General features: G+C 45.2%; 1 protein-coding gene across 8 annotated transcripts in view; it reads left to right on the top strand.

Moving 5' to 3' along the window:
• The window catches only part of CALD1 (caldesmon 1), a 173,885-nt gene that overhangs the window by 70,306 nt on the left and 77,685 nt on the right, over window positions 1–25,894 (top strand). For 5 of the 8 annotated variants that reach the window (XM_081926920.1, XM_081926925.1, XM_081926924.1 and 2 more), the window contains exons 2-3: window positions 3,828–3,933; window positions 24,176–24,289. In XM_081926920.1, coding sequence (XP_081783046.1) covers window positions 24,219–24,289 — 71 coding nt within the window. In that variant the 5' untranslated portion in view covers window positions 3,828–3,933; window positions 24,176–24,218. Of the gene's footprint in view, window positions 1–3,827; window positions 3,934–23,014; window positions 23,292–24,175; window positions 24,290–25,894 lie in introns of those variants that run through there. The other 3 variants (XM_081926921.1, XM_081926922.1, XM_081926923.1) reach the window with 3 other exon arrangements.

The raw sequence follows: 25,894 nt of genomic DNA on the forward strand, positions 1-25,894 counted from the left end.
TCATTGGTTGGTTTTCCCTTGCTGATTTCTGTCATTATTTGCACTGAGCCTGTATGTGTATATATATATATATATATATATATATATATATATATATATATATATATATTCACATTGCCTCCCATTTATTTAGCAGTACAGCTGGCCAGTTGTTCACTAAGGGATAATGCAATATTAAATGTTTTGGGTCATGTAGGCTGGCATCAGCTGTTGCTTCCCCAGGCAGCTCTTGGGGACTCCAGGACCTTAGCGGAGCTCACCAATGAATGCTGCCAGCTGACCCATTAGGTGGCTAGGTCTGAGCTGCCCGTTTAGTTTCCCTCAATGCCCTGGAGCAGTGCTAAGTATGGGGCATTGTGGGAAATTAAAATGGTGGCTCTATAGTGCCTGGCATGGACTGCAGTGCAGCGGCTGCCACTGGGGCACTCTGAAGGGGCCCTCAAACTTGGAGGTAACCCTGAGGCTACCTGTGGTTATATTTTGTCTGTGTCGCAAAGATTTTAGCTTGCATTACCACAGCATTTGTGGCTATATCTCTACCCAGCCCCAGTACATTGAAACCTTGGTTCCCGAACGGCTTAGTTGCCGAACAAATCGGCTTCTGAACGCCACAAACCTGGAAGTAAATGTTCCAGTTTGCGAACGTTTTTCGGAAGCTGAACGTCCAAAGCTTGAGTGCAGGAAGCTCCTGCAGCCAATCGGAAGCCGTGCCTTGGTTTTCGAACAGTTTCAGGAGTCAAACAGACTCCCAGAATGGATTAAGTTTGAGAACCAAGGTACCACTGTACTCAAATTACAATGGCCCAGAGAGATGCTGCTCTGAGGATGGAGCCTACTGGGAAGTTAAAATGGTACCTGTAAAGACTACCAGTATGAGGGATTGAAGAAACTAATTGGCACCAAAGAGGGCTACACTCGGGTGCTGGAGCCTGGGCAACTTCCCCAAAGATTTCACATACTGATCCTGTGTGTTCGTCCATTCAAGGAGCAGCCTGTTCAACCAGGCTGGGAACATTAAATCTGCCATGTGGCAACCCCTTGCAGACGGCTGCAGCACCTGGAGGCAATCAAGTCAGATCATGTATCCACAGCAGTGACCAGGGGAGGAAGGACTGCCGGGAGGAAGGCAGAAAGCATAAATGCCATAGTATACCTGCATCAGCACAACTGATGCCTTCATGTGCCCCAGCTGTAACGAAACATGTCTCTCTTGTATTGGTCTCTACAGCCACAGCAGGTGTTGTAACTCTCCAAAAGTTTGGTGCACTCTGAGATAGGTGGGTGCCAGCAAAAGCAAGAGGAGTGTGTTTTAGGGGTGTTGGAGAATTCCAAGGAAAGCTGAAACGGGAGCAGGAATTGCCGGTGTCTGCTTATTTTCTCCATGACCAAAATGGAAATCAATTCAGCAAATATGACTGGTATTTTCTGCAGCTGTTGTTTTCAGTCTGAAAATACGCAATTGATTATGTGATTCTCCCTGCTTTTGCGTTGTGTTTCCTTCACATTGAAATGAATGGAATAATGTAATGACAACATGAATCACACAATTTATGTAATTAATTATGTAATTTATGCCATTTTGCTACAGTAGCGAGTGAAATGAATAATGTAGCTTTGGGGAGAAGGCGAACTGCAGCCTGTTGGAAACAGTGCTGCAACACATTGTGAAATGGAAAACAGTGCTTCCTTCCATCCCAAGATTTGTAAACACAGAGATATATCACAGCCCATGTTAACACTGCTAACACTTCCTATATAATACCCAACCACTTCCACACTCCTTTGTGGTCAAATATAAGAACAAAAAAAACCCCAAAATGTCTTGCAAAAGAGATTCATCTTCATTTTAAGTGACTGCTCTGCCTCTCCATTTTGAAGTAATTTTGTTCTCTGCCAGCTAGGGTAGTGCGAGCGATGCTTCAAATGAGTCAGTTTCTATTTGCCTCTTGTCCCAACAGCTATTTCCTGTCTCCTTATGGCACTAATTCTGTGCGCATATTAAAACTTGGATAGGAAAACCCCAGAAAAAGCACTTCTTCAGCTTTTCCAGAAAGGCACAATGAACTCCACATCCTGCTGTCATTAGAGCTCTTGGTAGCAGAGCTTTTTGAAGCTAGACGGCAAACGGAATGTCTAGGGAAATGCAGTGAAGTAAGCAATTTTCATTAACAGCAGTAAACAGATTGCTCCGGCAGGGGTATTCTGTTGCAGAAACGCCTCTCTCCAATGGCCTGTGTCATTCCTAGATGTGAATGCAAAGAGATGCATGGTCTGTTTTGACTAAGACTCGATTTGGACAATATGCCGTTCATGTGGAGCCCACTGGAAACTGCCTCCACAGGACCACTGCTCTCTGTGGCAAGCTGCACACTTTTTGTTAAAGGCACATAGGGCTGGAATCACACCAAAAAACTTTATGCAGGCATGGGAGGAGTGTGCAAGCTTAAGACCGAGTTCCACAATGTTTTTAAATTAGAAGTGCACAAAAAAAGCTGCTCAGTTTTAACTGTGGTGAGATCCCAAATCAGTAGCCATTATTCAGTTAATTGAATTATTCTTCAAATTACCCATGACCATAAACAGCTCCTAATCTTTCTGGCTGAGAGGAAATAGCAAAATCTTTTAACATAAATAAGAAGACTTGAAGAAGCGACATCCTTGTCAAAGCAGTAGCTGCGCTCCTTTGGCTGTTGCAGCTGATGAGGAGATGAAAGGGATGGGGAAGCTGCTCAGGTTGGTATTGTGGAGAGGTTTGGCAGTAAAGGTGAGAACTTTCTTCCAGAAAGGCTAGCTGCCATATCAGGGAGTTTAAGGCCTCTGAGATATCTTCTTCCTGTTCTCAGAGCTTGCAGGACATGTGGAGGTGATCAGGTTAAGGGATCACAAGTCTTGCCTTCCTTCACAGCCCAGATTTTCTGTCAGGAACTGGATCATGGCCAGTCTAGTCACTGGAGGTCCGATTAATTTGACATCAGCAGAAATGAAGATCTGGGTTTGGACCAGGGTGGCCACTTACACCTTGTAAACAAGAGAGACATGGCCACCCTATTTTGGGAGAGGGTTTTGGGTGACAGGAAAAGAGAAGGGGGCTTCTCTTGCTACTGTTTCTCACCTGACTTTGGTGGTTTATGTAGTGGTTTTCACTTTGTCCATGGGTACTAGAAACTGTGTGCAATTTAAATGGTGTGTATAAGCCAAAGTCCTCCTTATTTAAAGCCCTAAACAGCCTCAGTCCAGTATACCTGAGGGAGTGTCTCCACCCCCATCGTTCTGCCCAGACACTGAAGTCCAGCTCTGAGGGCCTTCTGGCGGTTCCCTCACTGTGAGAAGTGAAGTTACAGGGAACCAGGCAGAGGGCCTTCTCGATAGCAACGCCCGCCCTGTGGAACATCCTCATATCAGATGTCAAAGGAAAAAACAACTCTCAGACTTTTAGAAGACATCTGAAGACAGCCCTGTTTAGGGAAGCTTTTAATATCTGAAGGACTATTGTATTTTAATATTGTGTTGGAAGCCGCCCAGAGTGGGTGGGGTATAAATAAATTATTATTATTATTATTGTTGTTGTTGTTGTTGTTGTTATTGTTATTATTGTTATTATTGCTTCTCTTCTGTGAAGAGAAATCTTGCACACCTGCACACTCTTATGTGTGGGGAGCCTGTGTCTATATTGCAGCTGCCGGATTAAGTCTGTTCTGCAAAAGTTCCTGAATGTAAAATGACAGTGTTATGTTGCTTTTGTCCCTCTTCAAGGGAGTTGTGCAATAACACAGAAATGCTCTGTGTGGACTGTATCCTTCACCTCTTGAATCCTTTTCTTTCCACAGCGATAGCCTACTCAGGCTGCAGAGCCATCTCTGTCATCTAACCTCAAGCCTTCAGTCTTTGACACGCGACTGACCAGCTTTGACGTGCTTGCCCAGCTGAGTCGATGTGAGTATGATGGATGAGCTTTTGAAATTTGTGCTACTTTTGCACTGTTGTTTTCTCACTTTTCTTACTTAAAAACACAATGCATTGCAACAAACCATTGTAGGAAAACTGACCTTTCATGGGTATTTGTACTCTGCTTAATGAGAAAAAAAATTCAAATTCTGTGCTGAGAAAACCTACATTTTCCCCTCTCCATCATGCAAATCCAATGGCTTTGAATGGTAGAATCAGAATAATTCTAATATATTACACTGGGCTCTTGACATAGGTGCTCTATTAGCAGAATCAGCCTCTTGAATGATGAAGGGTCTCCAAATGCAGCTTTCATCAAGTCCAGATATTTTGGACTATAAATCAGGAGAAATTTTTATTTCATTTGCATTTAAAGGTGAACCTACCTAATTTGCTCTTTCCTGAACAATAGATCAACAGGGAACAGTCTTCAAAATCCACACTTCTCTGAGGTTTGCAGTGCTGTTCTCCAGTAACATGTACCAAAATGCACATACTATGCATAAATATACATTAGTGAAACTAGCATGTAAAATTGTCTATAATTGTGTATATTAGTGGAAATCAGCACTACAATGCTGATGAATTTTCATGAAGACTTTTTAATAATTGCAAACTGTTGTGGAAATGTGAAAACTTAAGATTGGAAAAGTCCGCATTATAATAAAAAGAGTACAGAGGATTTTCACCTCATTATTAAGATTCCCACTTCATTATTATAAAAGATTCACTCGTTGGGTCTTTTGAAGCTGTTTTCTGGGGATGAGAAAAGCTGCCATGCATCATCGACCATTGAGAAGTTTGATTCAAAGCAAGACTGACGCTTGAAACAGGCGTGATTCAAATGAAATGTGACGTTACGATACCAGCTGCTCCGCTGTCAGGCAAAAGAGGCACATAGCTTAAATAGCACCTTTCGTTGAAGATGGTCTAAGCTTTTTGTAAAATATCTGAGCCTTGGGCGAAACATTTTAGCCTTCCTTAGGAGTGTTAAATGTAGTCAGGTGCAGAATTGTGGGGTCTGGAATCAAAGGTTTTGATCAAAGGACAGGGATGGTCAATGTGGTGCCCTCTAGATTTCGTGGGACTCCAGCTCCAGTCAGCAACAGCCAGCATGGCCAATGGTCAGGAATGCTGGGTGCTGAAATCCAATGATCTTTGATTACCCCCATCATAGAAGATAAGCACCACTATCAGTTTGCAAATGATGGTTGTGTGCTTCACTGTTTACCCATTGTTTGACTTCCTGCATGCTGGTATCATGTGATTGGGACGCTTATCTGCATTAAAAATATATATATTATTCTGGTCATTTATGAGCATCTCATGCGTATAGATCCACAATCAGTTTAAATGGTGCTTCGTGTTTTGTGGTGGCACTGAAATAATAATGAAATAATAATTTATTATTTATACCCCGCCCATCTGGCTGAGTCTCCCCAGCCACTCTGGGTGGCTCCCAATCAAATGTTAAAAAGAGTACAGCATTAAATATTAAAAACTTCCCTGAACAGGGCTGGTTTCAGATGTCTTTTAAATATAGGATAGCTGCTTATTTCCTTCACATCTGAAGGGAGGGTGTTCCACAGGGCAGGTGCCACTACCGAGAAGGCCCTCTGTCTGGTTCCCTGTAACCTCATTTCTCGCAATGAGGGAACCGCCAGAAGGCCCTTGGCGCTGGATCTCAGTGTCTGGGCTGAACAATGGGGGTGGAGACGCTCATTCAGAATGGCGTATGTGTCGCTGAAACACCTACCCCCAGGCAAGCCCAACCCCCGCCCCCCGAAATTTGAGCCTAGCATAGGAAGCTAAGTTGGAGCCACTGGTCTATTTAGATCAGTGTTACCTTCACTGACTGGCAGTGACTTTCTAGGGTTTCAGGTAGCAGACAATTCCTATCCTGGCCTGGAGGTGCTGGGGATTGAACCTGGGATCTTCTGTTTGCAAGGCAGAAACTCTACCTATGAGCTATGTTGCTTCTCTGGCTTGTAATGGGCTTCCTCCCAGCTCCAGCAATGCCGGCTGAAGTCATATAGTCAGTCTTCCTTGCCGCCAAGCCCCTTTCTTTTTCCAGATCTACACTTATGATGAAGAAGGGGATCCAGTGGAACAGAGGACTTCAGCAGCTTCAGAGGCCTGATTTTTAAGGCATGAGCGCTACTCCAGTGCTTCATCTGGTACACAGAATGAGACCCTCCCTGCCCGTGGACTGTCTCCCCTGAGTAGTGCATGCTCTGGTTATCTCCCGCTTGGATACTGCAATGCACTCTACATGGGGCTACCTTTGAAGGTGACTCGGAAACTGCAATTAATCCAGAATGCGGCAGCTAGACAGATGACTGGGAGCGGCCGCCAGAACCACATAACTCCGGTCCTGAAAGACCTACATTGGCTATGTTTCCGAGCACAATTCAAAGTGTTGGTGCTGACCTTTAAAGCCCTCGACAGCCTCAGCCCAGTATACCTGAAGGAGCGTCTCCACCCCCATCATTCAGCCCGGACACTGAGGTCCAGCACCGAGGGTCTTTTGGTGGTTCCCTCATTGTGAGAAGTGAGGTTACAGGGAACCAGGCAGAGGGCCTTCTTGGTAGTGGCGCCCACCCTGTGGAACACCCTCCCAGCAGATGTCAAGGGAATAAAGAACTATCTGACTTTTAGAAGACATCTGAAGGCAGCCCTGCTTAGGGAAGTTTTTAATGTTTGGTGTTTTATCGTGTTTTTAATATTTTGTTGGGAACCGCCCAGAGTGGCTGGGGAAACTCCGCCAGATGGGTGGGGTATAAATAATAAATCATCCTCATCCTCATCAATGACTTGAATTGGGAGAGGTGCTGAAAACTTCCACTGCCCATGTTTCCTCCATTTCCCAGAAACCACTTCGTTTCAGCTCCTTTTTATCCCAGGGGGGTACTGAGCCTAGAAGTAACCCCCAGTGGGAGATGGCTGGGGGGTGGAGGGTTTTTTGGGGGGGAGGACATCATTTGCAGAGGAAGGTTGCTTCCCTTGTGCTGCACCTTAAACTGACCCCCACCCTTCCACACTGTGGGAAATTGAGACAACCTGCGTTATGACACATGGGGCCATGCCTCCTTTGCCCCTGACCTCTGCTTCTGAAATTATGTGAGATGCTTATTTCAATGAGTTTTGCCAAGAAATCCAGAATGCCTCAACATCTTGTTTTCATAAATGGTTCAGGGTGGAGAGCGGGGCTGTGTATGTCAACAAACAAAAGATCCGTGTACAACATCCAAAGCATGCAAACTGACCACAAATCCACACTTTTAATGGATTTTAAAAACGTGACATAAACACTCCAAGCTTGGTTGGTCCTGCCGGTCACAGGAATTCAGAGGCGGAGAGCAGAATGCCCTAGTGGTCAGGGTTTGCCCGTCTTCTTTCTCAGCACAGAGCAGGAAGAGTTAGTGGCAGGAATTCTGTTGTATGTGTGCTTTTGGAACTCTGCATTTATTAATCTTCTTTAAAATAACATTTATTCTAAATAAGGAGCAACTTTGTGGAATGAGAATACAGTGAGATAGTAGACAACATTGCCAGAAAGCCTGCCAGGGCCATCTTAAGCATATGAGGTGCTGGGGTACAAAGTTCCGCCCGGCGCCCCCTAGGTTGCCCAGAATTGTCAACCTTTTTTAGGGAGGGAACCCTTTTGTTTTAGGAAATAGATGTTTACCTTTAGAATGGTTGCAGGACACAGGGACTCACAGTGCCAACCAACAGGGGTGCCAGTGCCCCACGCACAGGGGCGTACGAAGGTGGGTGCAGGTTCCATGCTGGGAGGGGCAAAATGTCGGGTGGCACAGTCGCCGCGCTGTCCACCCGCTGCCTCCTCCTCAGCTGCATGGTAGCTAACTGTTTCGGCTTCATGCGCAGCGCCCGGCGCGCCGTTTAACATTGTGGGTGCTGTGCGATGCAGGTTCCTTTGCTGGCTTTTCCACTGTCGGTGCACGCTCCCAGAGCCACCCAATGTGGGCTGCCAGCACAGAATGGCAGGGAATGCAAGTGGCAGTGGAGGAGAGTTCTCTGGAGGTGATCCCCGCACTCCTAGTCGTCGGGTTTTGTTGCTGCCGTTGGCATTGTTGACATGCAGTGGATCCCATCCGGAGATGTTTCCTCTGCTGCCACTTGCATTCCCCATCATTCTGCGCTGGCACCCCACGTTGGGTGGCGCTGGGAGTGTGCGCTGACAGCGGAAAAGCCACCAAAGGAACCCACAGCTCGGCACATGCAACAGGATGTGTCGTGCAGCACCCACAATGTTACATGGTGCTCCGAACTGAAACAGCCACCATGCAGCTGGGGCAAGAACTGACAGCCGAGCGGAGCAGAGCGGTGGCTCAGTGTGAGTTTGGGGGTCATAGAATCATAGAGTTGGAAGAGACCATTGAGTCCAACCCCCTGCCAAGCAGGAAACACCATCAGAGCACTCCTGACATATGGTTGTCAAGCCTCTGCTTAAAGACCTCCAAAGAAGGAGACTCCACCACACTCCTTGGCAGCAAATTCCACTGTCGAACAGCTCTTACTGTCAGGAAGTTCTTCCTAATGTTTAGGTGGAATCTTCTTTCTTGTAGTTTGGATCCATTGCTCCGTGTCCGCTTCTCTGGAGCAGCAGAAAACAACCTTTCTCCCTCCTCTATGTGGGGTGAGCAGTCGAGTCTAGGGAAGAGCTGCCTGCGGCACTCCGATGGGATCTGCTCCACTCGGCTGTTGGCAGCTCTTCCCCAGACTCCAACGCTCAGCCCCGGACTCTCAGCCTGGCACCCCTGAGAGCCCGACACCCAAGTGCCATGCACCCCTAGCACCAATGGTTAAGACGGCCCTGAGGGTCACTATATTGATCAAATAGAGGTGGTCTGAGCCAAGTATCAGATAAAGGCAAATAAAGTCCTATCTTGGACATGGACACCCAGATGCTCTTATCATTGCCTTGCTGGATTGGATTAACAGTTTATCTAATCCAGCATTTTGTCTTCAACAGGGATTAAGAATAAAACTGTGAGCTGCCATTATGCCTTTCTACAAACTTTTGCAGGAACACTTGGACTACTGTGTACAGTTCTGGTTGCCTTACCCCAAATAGGATACTGTAGAGCTGTTAACCGTTCTGGTATCATAGAATTTTAGAAGTGGAAGGGACCCTGAGGGGCATCTAGTTCAACCCCCTGCAAGGCAGGAATCTCAGCTAAAGCATCCATGACAGATGGCCATCCATCTTCTCCTTAACAATCTCCAGGGAAGGAGAGTCCACAACCTCCTGAGGGAGTCCGTTCCACTATTGAACAGTTCTTACTGTCAGGAAGTTTTTCCTGATGTTTAGTCAGAATCTCCTTTCTTCTAACTTGAAGCCATTGGTTCGAATCCTACCCTCCAGAGCAGGAGAAAACAAGCTTGTTCCCTCCTCCATGTGATAGCCCTTGAGATATTTGAAGATGGCCATCATATCTCCTCTCAGTCTCCTCTTTTCCAGGCTAAACATACCCAGCTCCTTCAACCGCTCCTCATCAGGCTTGGTTTCCAGACCCTTGATCATCTTGGTCGCCCTCCTTTGCACACATTCCAGCTTGTCTACATCCTTCTTAAATTGTGGTGCCCAGAATTGGACACAGTATTCCAGGTGTGGTCTGACCAAGGCAGAATAGAGTGGGACTATTATTTCCCTTGATCTGGACATTATACTGTTGTCAGGGGCGTAGCATGGGGAGGGTCTTCTGGGGCAGTTGCCCTGGCTGCATGGGGGTGTGTGTGTGTGTGTGCTTTGTTCACTCTCCACTCCCTGAGCCAGGCAGTAAAATGTCCTGAAGTCAGGTGAAGTTTAACCCAACATTTAAAGCATTCCATAGCCTTTGATGGCTCAGTTTTGGAATGCCTTAATTAATATTTCAGCTCTGCTTCTTTTGCTACTACAGTAGTACTCAGCTGGAGTTACAAAGGAATAAGGCAGTGTCGCTTTACAAATAGGGAAACTGAAACTGAGGAGTGTGGAAGACGTACAATGAAATTCTGAGTTCTCGTGTCCCAGAGCCAATATAACTGTGACAGTGACGAAGTTTCCACCATCCTGTCTAGTTTGGCTCCTAGTCTAATGCTGCAGCCACTAATCCACATCACCCTTTATCTAGGGTTCATCTCAGTTTTTGCAGAGTGCATTCCAACAAGAAACAAAGGCAATGAAGGGGCTGCTTCAAAGCCAATGCCCTGTTTAAGGAGATAAAGGTTGCATTTTTTCTGGACAAAGTTAGTCCTCTCATGATAGGCCTATAATCAGCGGTTTGGCTCACAAGTGATAAGCGTGTGGGAGAGCTGAGCAGACCTTGCCTTGCTTTGCTTTTAAGGCTTTTCTAGAGGGGGTTGAAATCCCTCTACTTAAATGTTTCCAAGCAGGATGAACCATGCAGCACAACGACTGCACAGCCGCTGGGTTGCTGTGTTTGGAATACATATGCACATACATGTGTTTGCTCTTCTTTGTTGAGGAAAATGCCACAGGTCAGTTCTGTTCTCTGCATATATAACTCAGACAGGTTCGTTGTGATATGCAAATAGGATTAGAAGGACCCTAAATGGACCGATTTTGCTCATCCAAGAATGGAGCCACTTTCTAAATTAAGCCAAAATATTTTAATCCCCCCAGAGTTCCTTTATCCTCTGCATCTGTCTTACACTGGAGATACATTTTTAAGATTTCTTTGTCAAAATTACTTTTCTCTCCCACCCCCACCCACCTCCCGCTTTCTCCAACTGTACTGCGGTGGGGTCAACAGAGTATGGTTTTACTCAGGCTGAGAAACATCTGAGATTAATCACGTACCCGCAAGCCGGAGAAAACCATCACAGAGGGTCTAATGAATCTTGACTGTTAGTCAGGCTGGAGAATCCCCTTACAGACAGTGCGTGCGTTCAAAATTAAAACAAAGCAAAATACCTCTTGCGCACTCTGGCTCTGTGAGGGAGGCAAGCTGTTCCATTTCACGACCGTTCAAAAGATGGCGGGTTAAAAGGGAGCCGGTCCCTGCTGGTGGCCAGGATTTTCAAGGTCCGACCCTTCACAACACTTGCTCTCTGGTGGGCAAAGATGCCATTGGCTCCTTCCATGCTGAGAACTGCGGCTCTGCAACTCATAAACGCTAAGGGTCTATGTAGCCACCATGGAGCAAGGAGCCCGCGTCTTCCTGTGTTTCAGGACCCAGGCTAGACCTGAGAGCAACCAAACTTAGATCAAGGTTATGAGGTTGTTCTCTGCAGCTCAGGCTCCCTGAGGGCTAGGATTGCCTGATTCAAAGCAGGAGAGAACATTTAGTATATACGTTTTCCACAGAGTGGCAAAAGCCAAGCCTGCAGCAACTTCTCCTGGCAGTTCCTTCCTTGTCCCTGTCTTCTATTCCTCCCCCAACGCTGCTGTGATTGATCAGGGCTCCATGCGTGCCACACAGCAAGCAGGAGTGAAGGACAGAGCCATGGAGAAAATGGGAAGGAGGGACTGTGGCTGCGTCAACTCCTGTTATAAAGGTAAAGGGACCCCTGACAATGACGTCCAGTCGCGAACGACTCTGGGGTTGCGACGCTCATCTCTCTTTAAAGGCTGAGGGAGCCGCCGTTTGTCCGCTTCCGCTGACAGTTTTTCCAGGTCATGTGGCCAGCATGACTAAGCCGCTTCTGGCAAAACCAGAGCAGCACACAGAAATGCCATTTACCTTCCCGCCAGAGTGGTACCTATTTATCTACTTGCACTTTGACATGCTTTTGAACTGCTAGGTTGGCAGGAGCTGGGACTGAGCAACGGGAGCTCACCCTGTCGCGGGGATTCAAACTGCCAACCTTTCTATCGGCAAGCCCACAGTGCTTTAACTCACACCGCCACCCTGTAATAGCGACTCCTGTTATAGCGTGAGATTTAAATATCTATGTGTGTTCTTTGGCGTTGGGCAACCCCGCTGAGGTCAGTTGCTAGAATTGGAAACTCCATTGGTAACTTTATCCTCCACGAACAGGTCTAATCCCCATTCAAAGCCATCCAAGTTGGTAACATCACTGGATCTTGTGGGAGCAAATTCCATTTGCTGCATGAGGAAGTATTTTCTTTTCGTCTGTCCTGAATCACCCATAATTCATCTTCATTTGATGTCCCTGAGTTCTAGGGTTTTTTGGGGGGGGGGAGAGACTTCCGGAGGCGACCGGAATTGTGTACCTAGCGTTCCAACTGAGGTTGCACCATAGACATGGCAATCTCAGAGTTTATAACTTAGAGATATCCAGTCCACTAAGTGTTAAGAAGTTGGTAATTTGAGGACTTGCCCTAAAGTCACATGATACAGGCAGTTCTTGTGGCCTATCCATCGCTGCACCTTTATCTTGGGGAAGGGCTGCGGCTCAGAGGTAGAGCACACGATGTGCATGCTGGGTAGACAGTGCTGAACTAGATGGGCCAGTGGCTTGACTCCATATAAGACAGATTCTTGTGTTCCTAGATCCTGGATGCTCTAGAGTCAAGCTGTTTCAAGCCGTTCCCCCTTCGTCTAATCTGCCTGTGAAGCATCACAGCCCTGGGTGCAGTCATCCTGAGATTGCACCGTCTCAAAATGCATGTAAAAGGGGAACTGTGTGTGCAAGCAGAACAAAACAGAACCCAAACCCCCAAAACTATTACAACTTGGCTATGCCATGCTAAAAACCTCTCTCCTTAGCAAGCAAACTTTCCGCAGGCAGAGATGCTGGGATTCCTTTCATTGGCCTTCTGATCTTTAGTCCTTAGTGTACACGCAGGCTATGCTTTTGATCTTTTCTCCAGAAAAAAGAAACCACGAGACTCAGAAACGTCTTATGTGTGTGCATATTTATTTTTTTAAACAAAAGTTGGGGTTTCTGACCATGAATGCTGAAGCTTCAAGCAAACTTCCCAGTACCATGAGGCCTGCAATAAAAAGGCTCAGGTTGGCAGAACGACTGATGTAATAAACAGAAGCAGGCTTGTTTATTCAGACTGTTGGGCATCAGCTGAGGGTAATTTGCTGTAATGGCTGAAGAGCACAGCCTTTGCTGAACAGAAACTTGTGGGAAAGGCTGTCGTCTCCTCCTGAAAAGTCTTGTTTAATTCATACTTTAGTTTAGACAATTTTTGGTGGTGTGTGCCTCATAGTCCTCGAGATTTTGCCCATCGCAACATGGGGTGGATGTACACACAGGAAAATCCCCACTATAAATAAGTCATAAATTAAATTGTTATAACAAAGGAAAAAACCCTATGTAAAATCTCATAGAAAAGTCCTATGCTCTACAGCACCATCTGGTGTTGTTTGTTTGCAATGCATTTAAAATGCTGTTTTCTGACTAATGTAGCTGAGTCCATGGTGGTGCAGGGGCAGGGCCAATTACAAAAAGGTGGCAGGTGGAGGTGGAAATTGGCACAATCAGCTCACAACTACAGATATCATTTTCTATTGACAACTACTCCCTTTTTAGTAACTGCTAAATTCTTTACCATAGTGATTTCCTTGTTGCAAAGCGTCCCACAACTTTAGCTTTCCTCAGGCTAAGTACAGATACTGGCTCTGGAGGTTATGTGACTTATCCTCCCTGTTTTAGGCAGAAAGGCTTTAAAGTGGAGAAGCCCTTTTACTTTATTTTTTGCCCTCCCTCCCTCCCTGCTTCTTCTTCTTTTAAAAAAGACTCCCTGAACTACCCTTTCTCCTTCGGTGCCTTTACATAGTGTGTGGGAAATTGCTGGAGCTGTCCTCAGTCCATGCAAAAGGCTAAGGTGCGCCCAGGGAACAGGGCAGGAGAGCAAGGAGGCCTGAAAGTGGCCTGAGATGACACACACACACACAGTGCTTTTTTTCTAGAAAAAGAGGTGCAAGAACTCCGACCTTTTGGGGATGGACAACCCTAAGTTGTTGAGCCTTTTTTATATATATAGAAAGGCAATTGTCATGATTGGCTTTGGAGTTATTGGAAGCAAAGCTGATCTTAAACTATAGTAGTAGTTGTTATTTAGTCGTTTAGTCGTGTCCGACTCTTCGTGACCCCATGGACCAGAGCACACCAGGCACTCCTGTCCTCCACTGCCTCCCGCAGTTTGGTCAAATTCATGCTGGTAGCTTCGAGAAGACTGTCCAACCATCTTGTCCTCTGTCGTCCCCTTCTCCTTGTGCCCTCAATCTTTCGCAACATCAGGGTCTTTTCCAGGGAGTCTTCTCTTCTCATGAGGTGGCCAAAGTCTTGGAGCCTCAGCTTCAGAATCTGTCCTTCCAGTGAGCACTCAGGGCTGATTTCCTTCAGAATGGATCGGTTTGATCTTCTTGCAGTCCATGGGACTCTCAAGAGTCTCCTCCAGCACCATAATTCAAAAGCATCAATTCTTCCGTGATCAGCCTTCTTTATGGTCCAGCTCTCACTTCCATACATCACTACTGGGAAAACCATAGCTTTAACTATACGGACCTTTGTTGGCAAGGTGATGTCTCTACTTTTTAAGATGCTGTCTAGGTTTGACTTCACTTTTCTCCCAAGAAGCAGGCGTCTTTTAATTTCGTGGCTGCTCTCACCATCTGCAGTGATCATGGAGCCCAAGAAAGTAAAATCTCTCACTGCCTCCATTTCTTCCCCTTCTATTTGCCAGGAGGTGATGGGCCCAGTGGCCATAATCTTCGTTTTTTTGATGTTGAGCTTCAGACCATATTTTGCGCTCTCCTCTTTCACCCTCATTAAAAGGTTCTTTAATTACTCCTCACTTTCTGCCATCAATGCTGTGTCACCTGAATATCTGAGGTTGTTGATATTTCTTCTGGCAATCTTAATTCCGGCTTGGGATTCATCCAGCCCAGCCTTTCACATGATGAATTCTGCATATAAATTAAATAAGCAGGGAGACAATATACAGCCTTGTCGTACTCCCTTAAACTGTAGACACTTTTAATAACAACCCTCAGAATGCTTAGTCATTTCCACAATCATTTTTGTCTGCTTTAACATTTTGCAATGTGCAAAGGGGGAATCATATGTTCTCTGAGCAACAAGATGGATTGTATCCATTCAGACTTCCGGGTAAGTCTGCATTTGATATGTATGCATGTGTGTGTGTCTCTATGCTCTGATTAGCAGCAGCTGTTTCATCCCCTACCCCCTCCCATGGTCTTCCTCGTGAAATACGGTAGTTTACTTGAGGAACAAGTCTCCCGAATGCCCCTTAGATGGAAAAGCTTGCCATGAGCCATGAATGATCCGCAAAGCTCCTGAGAGTGGTTTCATTTGAAAGCAGGTAGAATCCCAAATTGTTGAGATGCTTTTGTTGTTGCTATTGCTGTTTTTAATGTCTATCTTGGTGGAGGAGAACACCAGGTTTTCCAGTTGCACAGAAGTCTTTGTGACGCAGAGTCAATCAATCAATCAATCAGAGCATAAGAACAAGAGCAAGAATAAGAACATCTAGTCCGGCATCCTGTTTTCACAGTGGCCAACCAGATTCCTGTGGGAGACCCGCAAGCAATTTCTGAGCCCAAGAGCACGCACGCCCCCTGCCGTTTACAGCGACTGGTACTGTATTTTGAAGCATTTCTGCCTCCATGGCTAGTAGCCATTGAAAAGCCTGGCCCACTATGAATTCATCTAATCTTCTTTGAAAACCATCCAAGTTAGTGGTCCTTACTGCTTCCTGTGGGAGGTCCACCATTTAACTATGTGCTGCATGATACCTGTTCCGAATCTTCCAACATCCAGTTTCATTGCAGGTCCATGAGTTTCTGTTGTCATGAGAGAGGGAGAAAAACCTGAATTAGAGTGGAGGTTGGGTAAAGGGTGAATCTCGAAAGATGACTGCACAGTCCAGGAAGGGCGAATTGCATAGGTTTCCCTCTAAATGATAACAGACCCACATTTCTTCCCCATTCCTGCGCCATGCCTTCTGGTGCATTCTAGGATACTCTGGGTAGGTTCCCAGCTGCTACTGTGACCATCACCACTACCAGGTAAGCGCTTCTGGATCCCTGAGACTGCCAGCAACCAGAGCTTCAAGTCCATACCTTTGAGGTTGTCCTCCAGTTGGCTTTCTGGAAAATTCTAGAAGAGTAAAAACAATACGTGTGGCTGGTAGTGTCTGAAGCGGTGAGCCTGCTCTCTGCCGGCTTGTACGATTTAGGACCCTGCACAATGCCATTTCTAAATCACAGGGGGAGCCTCTGCGTATAGAGCAGGATCCGTGCTTCAGACCTCGTCCTCAAGCATGCAAATGGTGGAGATGTTTGGTGATGGGTCAGCTACACACTCCCCCTGAAGGCCCAAATAAGGCTCATGCTGCTGTCTTTTCCATTCCACATGAAGGCATTATTAATTCATTTTACACAAAAGCATAAGTCCCCCCCCCCAAAAAAATTAAATATCTGATGAGATCTTAGTACAGTGGTACCTCAGGTTAAGTACTTAATTCGTTCCGGAGGTCTGTTCTTAACCTGAAACTGTTCCTAACCTGAAGCACCACTTTAGCTAATGGGGCCTCCTGCTGCCACCACGACGATTTCTGTTCTTATCCTGCACAATTTCTGTTCTTATCCAGAAGCAAAGTTCTTAACCTGAAGCACTATTTCTGGGTTAGTGGAGTCTGTAACCTGAAGCGTATGTAACCTGAGGTACCACTGTATTGATGTCAGTATCCTGATTTTGATCATGTTCCCCACCCTAGCCATTTTAACTTTAAAAAATGTATTTTTAAAACTGTAAACTGCCCTAATGTTTTCTGCAGAAGGGTACCGTATATGTTTAACAACAACTCTGATTTGTGTAGCCTCATGTTGGGCCAAAGGGGGTGGACTATATGTCCCTCTAAGAGAGATAGATAGATGATAGATAGATAGATAGATAGATAGAGAGAGAACGAGAACTAACTAACTGAACCCTCGCTGAACTCAGTGGCACTTACATACAACAAGACTGTACTGGTGAACTCTATAAATGCTAAGTATTATATAGGAATTCTGTCCCTGTTTGTATCTGGCCACCCGAACTCTGAACAATCCCTGCACCCGTCCTCAAAGATATTGTAGGCTGCTGACTGCATCACATGGAATTACTATATTCTAGCATCCCCCCTCCCTGGGTGAAAGGTTAGCTCAGAGGATCATTGTTTGTCTTGTAAAATATACTGCTGAAAGCATGCAGCTAGCTGAATTAATTAGTGTTCCTGCTGGAATTTTACCTTTTGCATTTCCTGGCTTCTCGCGACTGTCCTTGCGCGTGACCTTAATGTTTTGTTTAGCGCAGAGTTCTGCAAGATGCGAGGAAAAAGAGAGGGAAAGGAGGAGGGAGGGTGTCGGCCGAGTGATAAAAGCATTCATAAAACAAGCTCATTCACAGGTGATTAAGGCTTTTATATAGCATTTTAATTAAAAACCCAGAAGCGGGTTTAGTGCTGCCGTGGGAGAGGGCCATTAAAACAAGCTGTCAAGTGCAGTATACATAGGGTATGTTCAGACATGACACCTATCCATGGATTTTTGTTCCATGAATGTGCACTGAGGGGCTTGTGGCTCTTTCTTTTCTCCTGCATGGCAAGATACCTTCTTTCTGATCCTCACTTGTCGCAAACCATAGTTTACAGTTTTGTCCAAATGGGCAGAAGACGGTCACTGCTTGCTTATGAACCAGGAGGGAATATTGTTGAACATGGGGAGTGAAATATACTCGGAGTCGAGAGTGGATTTCATGCTCTTTATTCAGCTCATAGTGGTGATGAGGAATGGAAGTTTCCCCAGAATGTCTGCTTTATATCCATTATTTACACAATGGGCCCCACGTGATTGGCTAATTCCAGGTTTCACCTGTAGGCGAATCAGGTTGCGGATTCACTTCCACCTGGAGCTGGATTGGGTGGTTCCTGTGGACCAATCAGACTGCTGCATTCTGTATCCTATTGTTCTAGGGCCAATCAGACTGCTGCATTCTGAATCCTATTGTTCTAGGGCCAATCAGACTGCTGCATTCTGAATCCTATTGTTCTAGGGCCAATCAGACTGCTGCATTCTGAATCCTATTGTTCTAGGGCCAATAAGACTGCTGCATTCTGAATCCTATTGTTCTAGGGCCAATCAGACTGCTGCATTTTGGATCCTATTCAACTCAGTACATAACAAGGAGGAAAGTGAGATGTCTATGGATGAGCCCAAGGTTCCTCAGTACTTACTCACAGAATGCCAAACCACGGCTTGGTGTTGCGTCCAAAGATCTCCACAGATATGCACCAATTTATGTCTGTTTCAGAGTGAGAAGCCCATTCAGGAATTCACTTGAAAGCTGATTTACAATTTCAATTAAAAAAGCTGGACTGAATTTTCTGAAAACAGTCAGGAAAGAGCGGGGGAGGGGCAGATGCAAGGCAGGCCTCCTGCACCTTTAATAGCTGGATAGAAGAAGGATTTCAGCAGGTGTAGCTTGTCACCTATTCTACACAATTACTAAAGGTGCAGTGTTCATTTGCACCTGGTTGCTGTGCAGTATTCTGGATTTGCTGCATGGATCTGTTCTCAACAGAGCAGAAAAGGAATCTTTAAGGCCACCAGGGTTGAAAGTGGTTTCTCTCTTATCCGATGTGAAGGTTGGGGGTGAGTATGAGTTAGTAACTTACCAGCTTTGCCCAATGCACAGTGAGTTTGCTCCACAGCCCTGGTTTTCCAGCAAATAGGCCCTTGTAAAACTATATCGAGTTGAATGGCATTTAGGAGTGTTGTTGTTGTTGTTGTTTTGCCTGGGATTGCCATGCCTTGAAAGTCTTTAAAGGCACACACAGAAGAACGAAGGGATGGGCTGAATTCAAACAAAACTTCTATGTTCACATGAGCTAATGTGTTTATTTTAACTGGCGTCCCAAATGAGCTGTTCTGTTTGGGAAGAAGCAAGCTGCTGGATACATATCCTTTAAAAAAAAATGTGGTGCACAAGTTCAGTATCTTCAATGAACATGGAAACATAGGCAAGTTTACAGTAAGGACTGCGTACATGGTTACATGAAAGGAACACAGAGGAAGAAGTCAGTCCAGAGCAACCTTAAATGGAGGGGTTTCTTTTTTTCCTTTATTTTTTTGAGCAAGGAGATGGGATGATAGATGCTGCCATTTTGTCTTGATTCCGAATGTCCCTTTTGCAATGCAGTACATCTTGCATTGTAGGTTTTTGACCGATAAACCACCACGTCACACTCAATTTCATTCATGAACGTGGGTGTGTTATGACACAACAAGGACTGTCAATGGACCTCTTTTCACTCCCCTACCCTTTTCCACTCATGCATGCTTCCGTTCCCCTATGATTCACTGTTAGGTATGCCAAAATACTCCTAAATATTTCATTACGCGAGCAAAGCACCCACAATATGGGTTTCTAGGGCTGCAAATGTTGTTTTTTAAAAAAAAAAAATGGGAATGATTAACACAGAAATGAGCACTAAACTTCTACTACATTCCGCTAGATTTCCAGAAGCACATTTTTGTGTGTGCTATTTTGCCTAATATAGTCATTTTTGCAAGCAATTTCCCCTGTTGGGATGCTTTTTTGGTGTTATTTTCAGTAATATATGCATTTGTGTTCCTGCTTTAGTCTAAAATACAGTCTGTATGCATTTTCTGATAGGAGGACTGTATCACAAAATGAGGAGGGCTGTGAGTTTTGAAGGACAGCTGCATTTCAGCTTGTGTGTGGGTCTCGAAAGTGTGAGCTGGGTAGGTTTTCACTAACATTTAGACCATGCTAATTTCTCCCCCTGGTTTACATGTAGCATGCTAAAGGGTTAAACAGGTGCCTGTGAGTGGTTTCAACCTCTTCTCAGTTTCTGCAAAACTTGTCCCTGTTTATAGCTGGTCTGAACAATGGCCAATGACCCTCCCTTGTAGTCTTCTGGAGAATTTTTCACTTCCAAATATTTCTGAACAGGTTTTGATAGAAAACAGATTTATTTGTTTTCCTTCCAGACGGACTAAGAATATCTAATTCTTTTAGATATTGCAGAAGAATGCTTGACATAGCTATAAATTCAGGGTGCCAGTTTAAACAACCTAAGCTCGAGTCAGGATTGCTGCTAGTTTGCTCGACTTTTCAGATGGTGGAGGGGGGTGGGGAAGGGAGAATTGGAATGGCTCGCCTGTCTTCTTCCCTGGGGTCGCTTGCTTGTGGTTCAGCAGATGCCATAGCATACACGCAACTGAAGCAATACATTTTATACCCTCAAAGGCCAGAATGTCCAGTGCGCTTGGAATTAGCCATTTCACATCCTAGACGAGGCTACGCATACAAACAGACCCAGTCATTCTCATGCCTCCACTAATAGCAGCTGCTAAAAGAGTTGGTGACCTTCAGCTGTGGCCACTTTAACCTCCATCATCATCCCTCAATTTTTTCTAAGCTGTTTTTGGGCACTGTGAATTGTTTACAATATGTGTCCACTTCCTCCAGATCCTTTCTGCAGCCTCCTTAAGCTTTGTAGTATTGCAGACCACCACTCTAGCTTGTATCATCTTATCAAAATCTTGCGCGCTCTTACAATTCAACTTTTGGGGGGTGAACAGCATGCCTTCCCTGTGCCCCAATTTCATTATTCTAATAAGCATTGAAGGCTACTGTAGAGACTAGGACTCTTTTTTTTTTTAAAGGTCTTGTGATTCCCCCCTCCCCTTTTTGTACTTTTCATACTATTTTTTTTTTTCTACTTAAAAAGAAGCCTAGTAAAAGAAAATGAGTGGTGTGCTGTCATTCCACTTCACCCTGCTGTACCCTCCAATCAGAATCATCAATTTGGCTTTTGGAGGGCAAGGGGAAGGCTGATTGAGATGTCTGCCATATATTATGCTGGAAGTTACCAAGTCTATGGCGGGTGGGGAGATTAGGACATGAATCAGCCGCCGCCACAAGTCCCCTGCAACTTCTAGTTAGGGCCTGCATTCAGGAAGGCGGAGACATTTGATGAACTTCACATTTAAAGGTGAACTGCCCCAGTCTGCACTTTGTGAAAAAGATACACAAGCCAAAATGCAGCCATACTCTGATGTCTGCACAATTTTGGAGAATAAACCAATTGCTATACATTTTGGAAAGTTGCTTGTTCACTGTGCATTTGGATGCCTCTTAAATTATCATGAAGAAATGTTAGTTTCCAAAATCAGGGCTTTTGTCTATGTTTGGATACGGCTGGGCCCCATTTTGAATCAAGATGGTGGACTGAGCCTTTCAAAACCACACTGATTTTAATCACTGATTTCATAACTGTGCCAATGTTTTGGTTTCTTAGAATGCCCAAGCAATGCTAGGCCTGAGGCTGCTTGTATAGACCCTTAAAGAATACTATGGGGGTGGTGGACTGTGATCCTTGAATGACGATTGAAGTGCTGCAAGCATATATCTGTTTTCATGTGTACAACACGTCAGCACATGGGTGCTTGGATGTTGATAGGTTGGCACAGCTCTACATCACTGATATGTTGGCCACAGAACACTGCTTTGAAGGAAAGGGACCTAGGAGGGCATCTAGTCTACCCACCCTGCTCCTAGCAGCTTTTGCAGTGTAGAGCGCAGCTACAACATCCTGACAGATGAACCCTTAGCCTCTGCTTAAATAACCCCAGTCAATCAGAATTGATCGTTTTCCTCCCTTGCCTGCATTCAGTGTCTCTGCATCACAGTGCCAGAAACTGAGTTGTCTCCCATTGTTTGCTACTCCTTGCTTTGGCCGAAACAAGCTCAAAACAGTTGCTGCTGTTTCCAGATCTAAAGGTAAAGGTAAAGGGACCCCTGACCATTAGGTCCGGGCATGACCGACTCTGGGGTTGCGGTGCTCATCTCGCTTTATTGGCTGAGGGAGCTGGCTTACAGCTTCCGGGTCATGTGGCCAGCATGACTAAGCCACTTCTGGTGAACCAGAGCAGCACACGGAAACGCCGTTTACCTTCCCACCGGAGTGGTACCTATTTATCTACTTGCACTTTGACATGCTTTTGAACTGCTTGGTTGGCAGGAGCAGGGACTGAGCAATGGGAGCTCACCCCGTCATGGGGATTCTAACCTCCGACCTTCTGATCAACAAGCCCTAGGCTTTGTGGTTTAACCCACAGCGCCACCCGCGTCCCATTTCCCGATCTAGCTGAGCGCAATAGGTTTGCCAAATGCTGTGATATTGTGTGATTATTTGTTCTGGGTGAGAGCTTTGGGGGGTGGAGCTCTCCGCCAGAGGGCAAAACCTAGAGCCGTGTTTGCCAACCTGGTGCTCTCTGGGTATTTTGGACTGCAACTGCAGCCAGAGTGTTACAGTTCCTAGAACACCCTTGCGAAGAAGAGTGAGTAGTTGTTAAACCACTCAGGGAATTGTAGCTCCAGGAGCGGAATAGGAACCTCATAATTACTCCCAGCACCTTTAAGAAACTAGAGCTCCAATAATTCTTTGGGGAAAGCTGTGACTGTTTAAAGGGGTATTATGGTGCTTTAAATGCCACCACTTTAGCTAATGGGGCCTCCTGCTGCCATTGCGCTGCCGCTGCACGATTTCTATTCTCATCCTGAAGCCAAGTTCTTAACCCGAGGTAATATTTCTGGGTTAGCGGAGTCTGTAACCTGAAGCGTATGTAACCCGAGGTACCACTGCAATAGGAAAATATTTGATGGTTGTCCAGCTCCCCTCCCCCACCTTCGTGTGATCTGCCCTTCAACTCGATAAGCATGGCAACAGTCTTCCTGTTCAAATATTAAGGAAGGCCTCTGCATAGGTCTCCCCTCCTCCTCTGTCTCACTTCCACCAAGTAATCATATGTGAGCAAGCCCTATATATACACATATAATCAGCAGGCAAGCTTTAACTAATTCCAGTTTTCTTTTTGTCTCCTTAAAATTGCACTGTGCATCAACCCCGTGTCCTCCCCCCCCCCTTCTCTTTCCTCTTTCCTTCATTGCAAATGCCTGAACTTGGAGTAAAGGGTTGGAAATTTTGCACGAGGGAGGGGGGAGAGGACTCTTTTTCCCTCTCTCCCTTTTAAATAAAAAAAAAAAGCACCCTGAGTGCAGAGTCTAGGCTAGAATTCCAGAGGAAGTTGAGGGCCTCCTGTTCTGCACAGGAAGCAATCTTGCAGCAGGCCTTAAATGCCAGATTCCAGGCAGAGTTTAACTAACCACTGACAGCTCTGTAAACAAAGCAGGGACAAAAAAGAGAGCAGCTTTCCCTTTTCTGGTAGTCATTTTTAAGTTTGGGGCCTGCAGGAGAATTCTCCTATATTTGTCTCGATAGGATATAAACCAAAGGCTGAGAGGGCTTTGCATATGAAGGAACTATAGAAGAGAGCAAATATTTCATGGAGTAAACCCTCAGGAGGAAGGTAGGTGCCTGTTTAAATTGCAGGGATCAAGCTCTGTCTCTTTCTCCCCTCCCTGCCCTTCTTCCCCAAAACCCAGCAGAAATGTGCCAACCTCCAGCTTTGCTTTCTGAAGAAGGATTTGTAGCAAAATTGCCTTTGACTGGATGATGTTTTAAAACACTAGGTTCTCTCCCTCCAGCCCCTCCTCTCCACACCTAATGCCATCTTTAATCTTCCCAAAATTCCTCCTTTTAGTAGTGTGACTAGCAAGGGAAAACATCTTTCAAGTTCAGGGTAGAATTTTTCTGGGAAAAGTTGCTTGAATTTTTTAGTTACAGTTTCCCCCTCCTCTCTCTCTCTCTCTCTCTCTCTCTCCCCCAAGTCTGCAGTTGTATAATTGTGATGTTACAAATTAACTAATATTTCATTCACGGTTCCAGTAACCAAACTAATGTTAAAATGTATACATTGCTCATGTTTATTATACCTAGACTGTGGTTAAATAATATATAGTTGTTTTGTCAACTGTTGTGAAATCTTAAGGAATAATAAAATTGTTTATATATATTTTGTTTCTTTTTTTAAAAAAAAAGACTGTTCCCCCGGCGCAAAAAAGCCTTCGCATAACAAATAGAAAATGTCCTTGTTTACTTTTTAAAATCTTAATTTCTAGTTAGGGAGCTGAATTCCAAAATGTGTTGCATCAAAATTTTTAACATTTTATCTCCGTGACTCTTTGGGGATCCAGTTTACTATCAAGGGGAATGTGATAGAGAACTGAATTTGGAGCTGAATTTAAAAGGCGAACAAAAATTTAATGTAACCCAGTTAATTAAAGGCACCCTTTCATTTCCATGTGTTGTTCTAAGCAACTTTCGCCTCTCTCTTTCTCTTTCTCCCTGAAGTTCAGTCTGATTTGGGGGGTTTATCCAAGTCTGAGTGCACGCCATGGACGACTTTGAACGTCGCAGAGAGCTCAGGAGGCAAAAACGAGAGGAGATGCGCCTGGAAGCAGAGAGGTGAGTAATTAAGTTTTATTTGGAAATGCTGTCTGCAGTTTTATTTTTTACTTTTTAAAAAAGCCTTGTCTCTGAGACTTCCTCCTGTTAAAATGAACCGAAGAGACATGGTTCAACAGACCGTGTTGCCTGAAAGTTTAAGAAAAGCAACTTTCTTTCTTTTCTTTTTTTGCACAGTATGAACGCAGCAGTTCCTCAACCACTAGGCCCTTCTGTGAATTCCATTTGCCACCTTTTGTGCCTTGGGAGGGAATTTACCTGAAGGAGAGGGGAGGCAGAAAACAGTTTATAGGCCTTATTAGAAGGGAGCAGAAGAAGCTGGTAATAGCCATGTTTAAAGTGTCTAATTACTGTCAAGTCGACGCAGTCCTGTTTGAGAGCCTATGATGAAATTACAGGGTGTTTGAGTAGAAGCTGGTAGAGAACATTTTTTATGTGTCCTTAACAGTATATTATGCAACAGCAAATACCGTTGCTTATTAATAGTGGATAGAGTGTTTAATTCTAACACATCCTTTCGGACTATATCCTCTGGAACAATTTCTTGCTTGTTCCCTTTGTATGGTGCTGGTGGAGAACAAAGCCTGGGTCTAAGATATTTAAGCCCAGGATAGGGAACTGATAGCCCGTGGGCCAAATTCACCGCCTCCTGGCCCTTAGATAAGCACCTAATCCCAAGGATGCCTGCTTGGCAAATGCTGCAATGCTCAACCACTGTTCCCTGAGCTCAAACCCAGGTAAAGGGCTCTTTAACCACTTATCCACCTAGTATGAACTGCAACAGAAGTTATTCTGGGTGCTTCTTTTATATCCTACTGGCGCGTGAGCCAAATGAGAGCTGAGGTGTATATGGCAAGAAGTCTAAACACACACACATCCGGAACCCCCCAACGGACTGCTGTTATTAGTTCTGTGAAAGAGGGCTTAGCGGAGCTATTATTTGCATACCATCCATTTTTTTTATTGTGAGAGAAGGCGGCCATTTTGGTTGCTGTGGTCTCACGCCGTTTTGTGTCCCCCCTCCCAAAGAAGCACCTTTTGCAGGGCTGCAATCTCGAGTGGCACTCCAAAATGTGTGTTTCTGGGCACGAAGCCCTGATAAGTGCTTTTTTGTGGGGTGGGGGAACCGCAATGCAAAATCATTCAAGATCACAGCAACCAAAATGGCTGTCGTGCTCTAATGATAAAAACCAGGAAGTTGGCGTCCCAGATATTGGCTTCAAACTGTTGGAGGATATGCATTTTCACGTGTTTTAGTTGGCATGGGAATAAGCCAAGTGGGTGGAGCAAAAGCAGTTTGCCTTTCATCCTCATTCAGTTCAGAATATGAGACTTGTCGAAGAAGATTTGGTGTCCAGGGATTTTCAATGTAAGGAGCTGCTTTGAAAAGCTGCCCATTCCACTGTTCATATATATGAGATTGCTGACTCCTCATTTAGGCTAGCTTGTGTGTGAATGCAAATGGAGGGTGCACAGAAACTCTCAGCTACTTTGGGGAAGGTTCTTGGGCCAGATGATCTCTGTGGGTTGGGTTTCCCACCCTGAGCAGGCACACTGCTATTGCCATTGCCTTTCCCTCTGGACCCAGTTGGCACCACCTCCCAG

The sequence above is a fragment of the Podarcis melisellensis genome (assembly GCF_964234715.1).
Source record: "Podarcis melisellensis genome assembly, chromosome: 10".
Lineage (NCBI taxonomy): Eukaryota > Metazoa > Chordata > Lepidosauria > Squamata > Lacertidae > Podarcis > Podarcis melisellensis.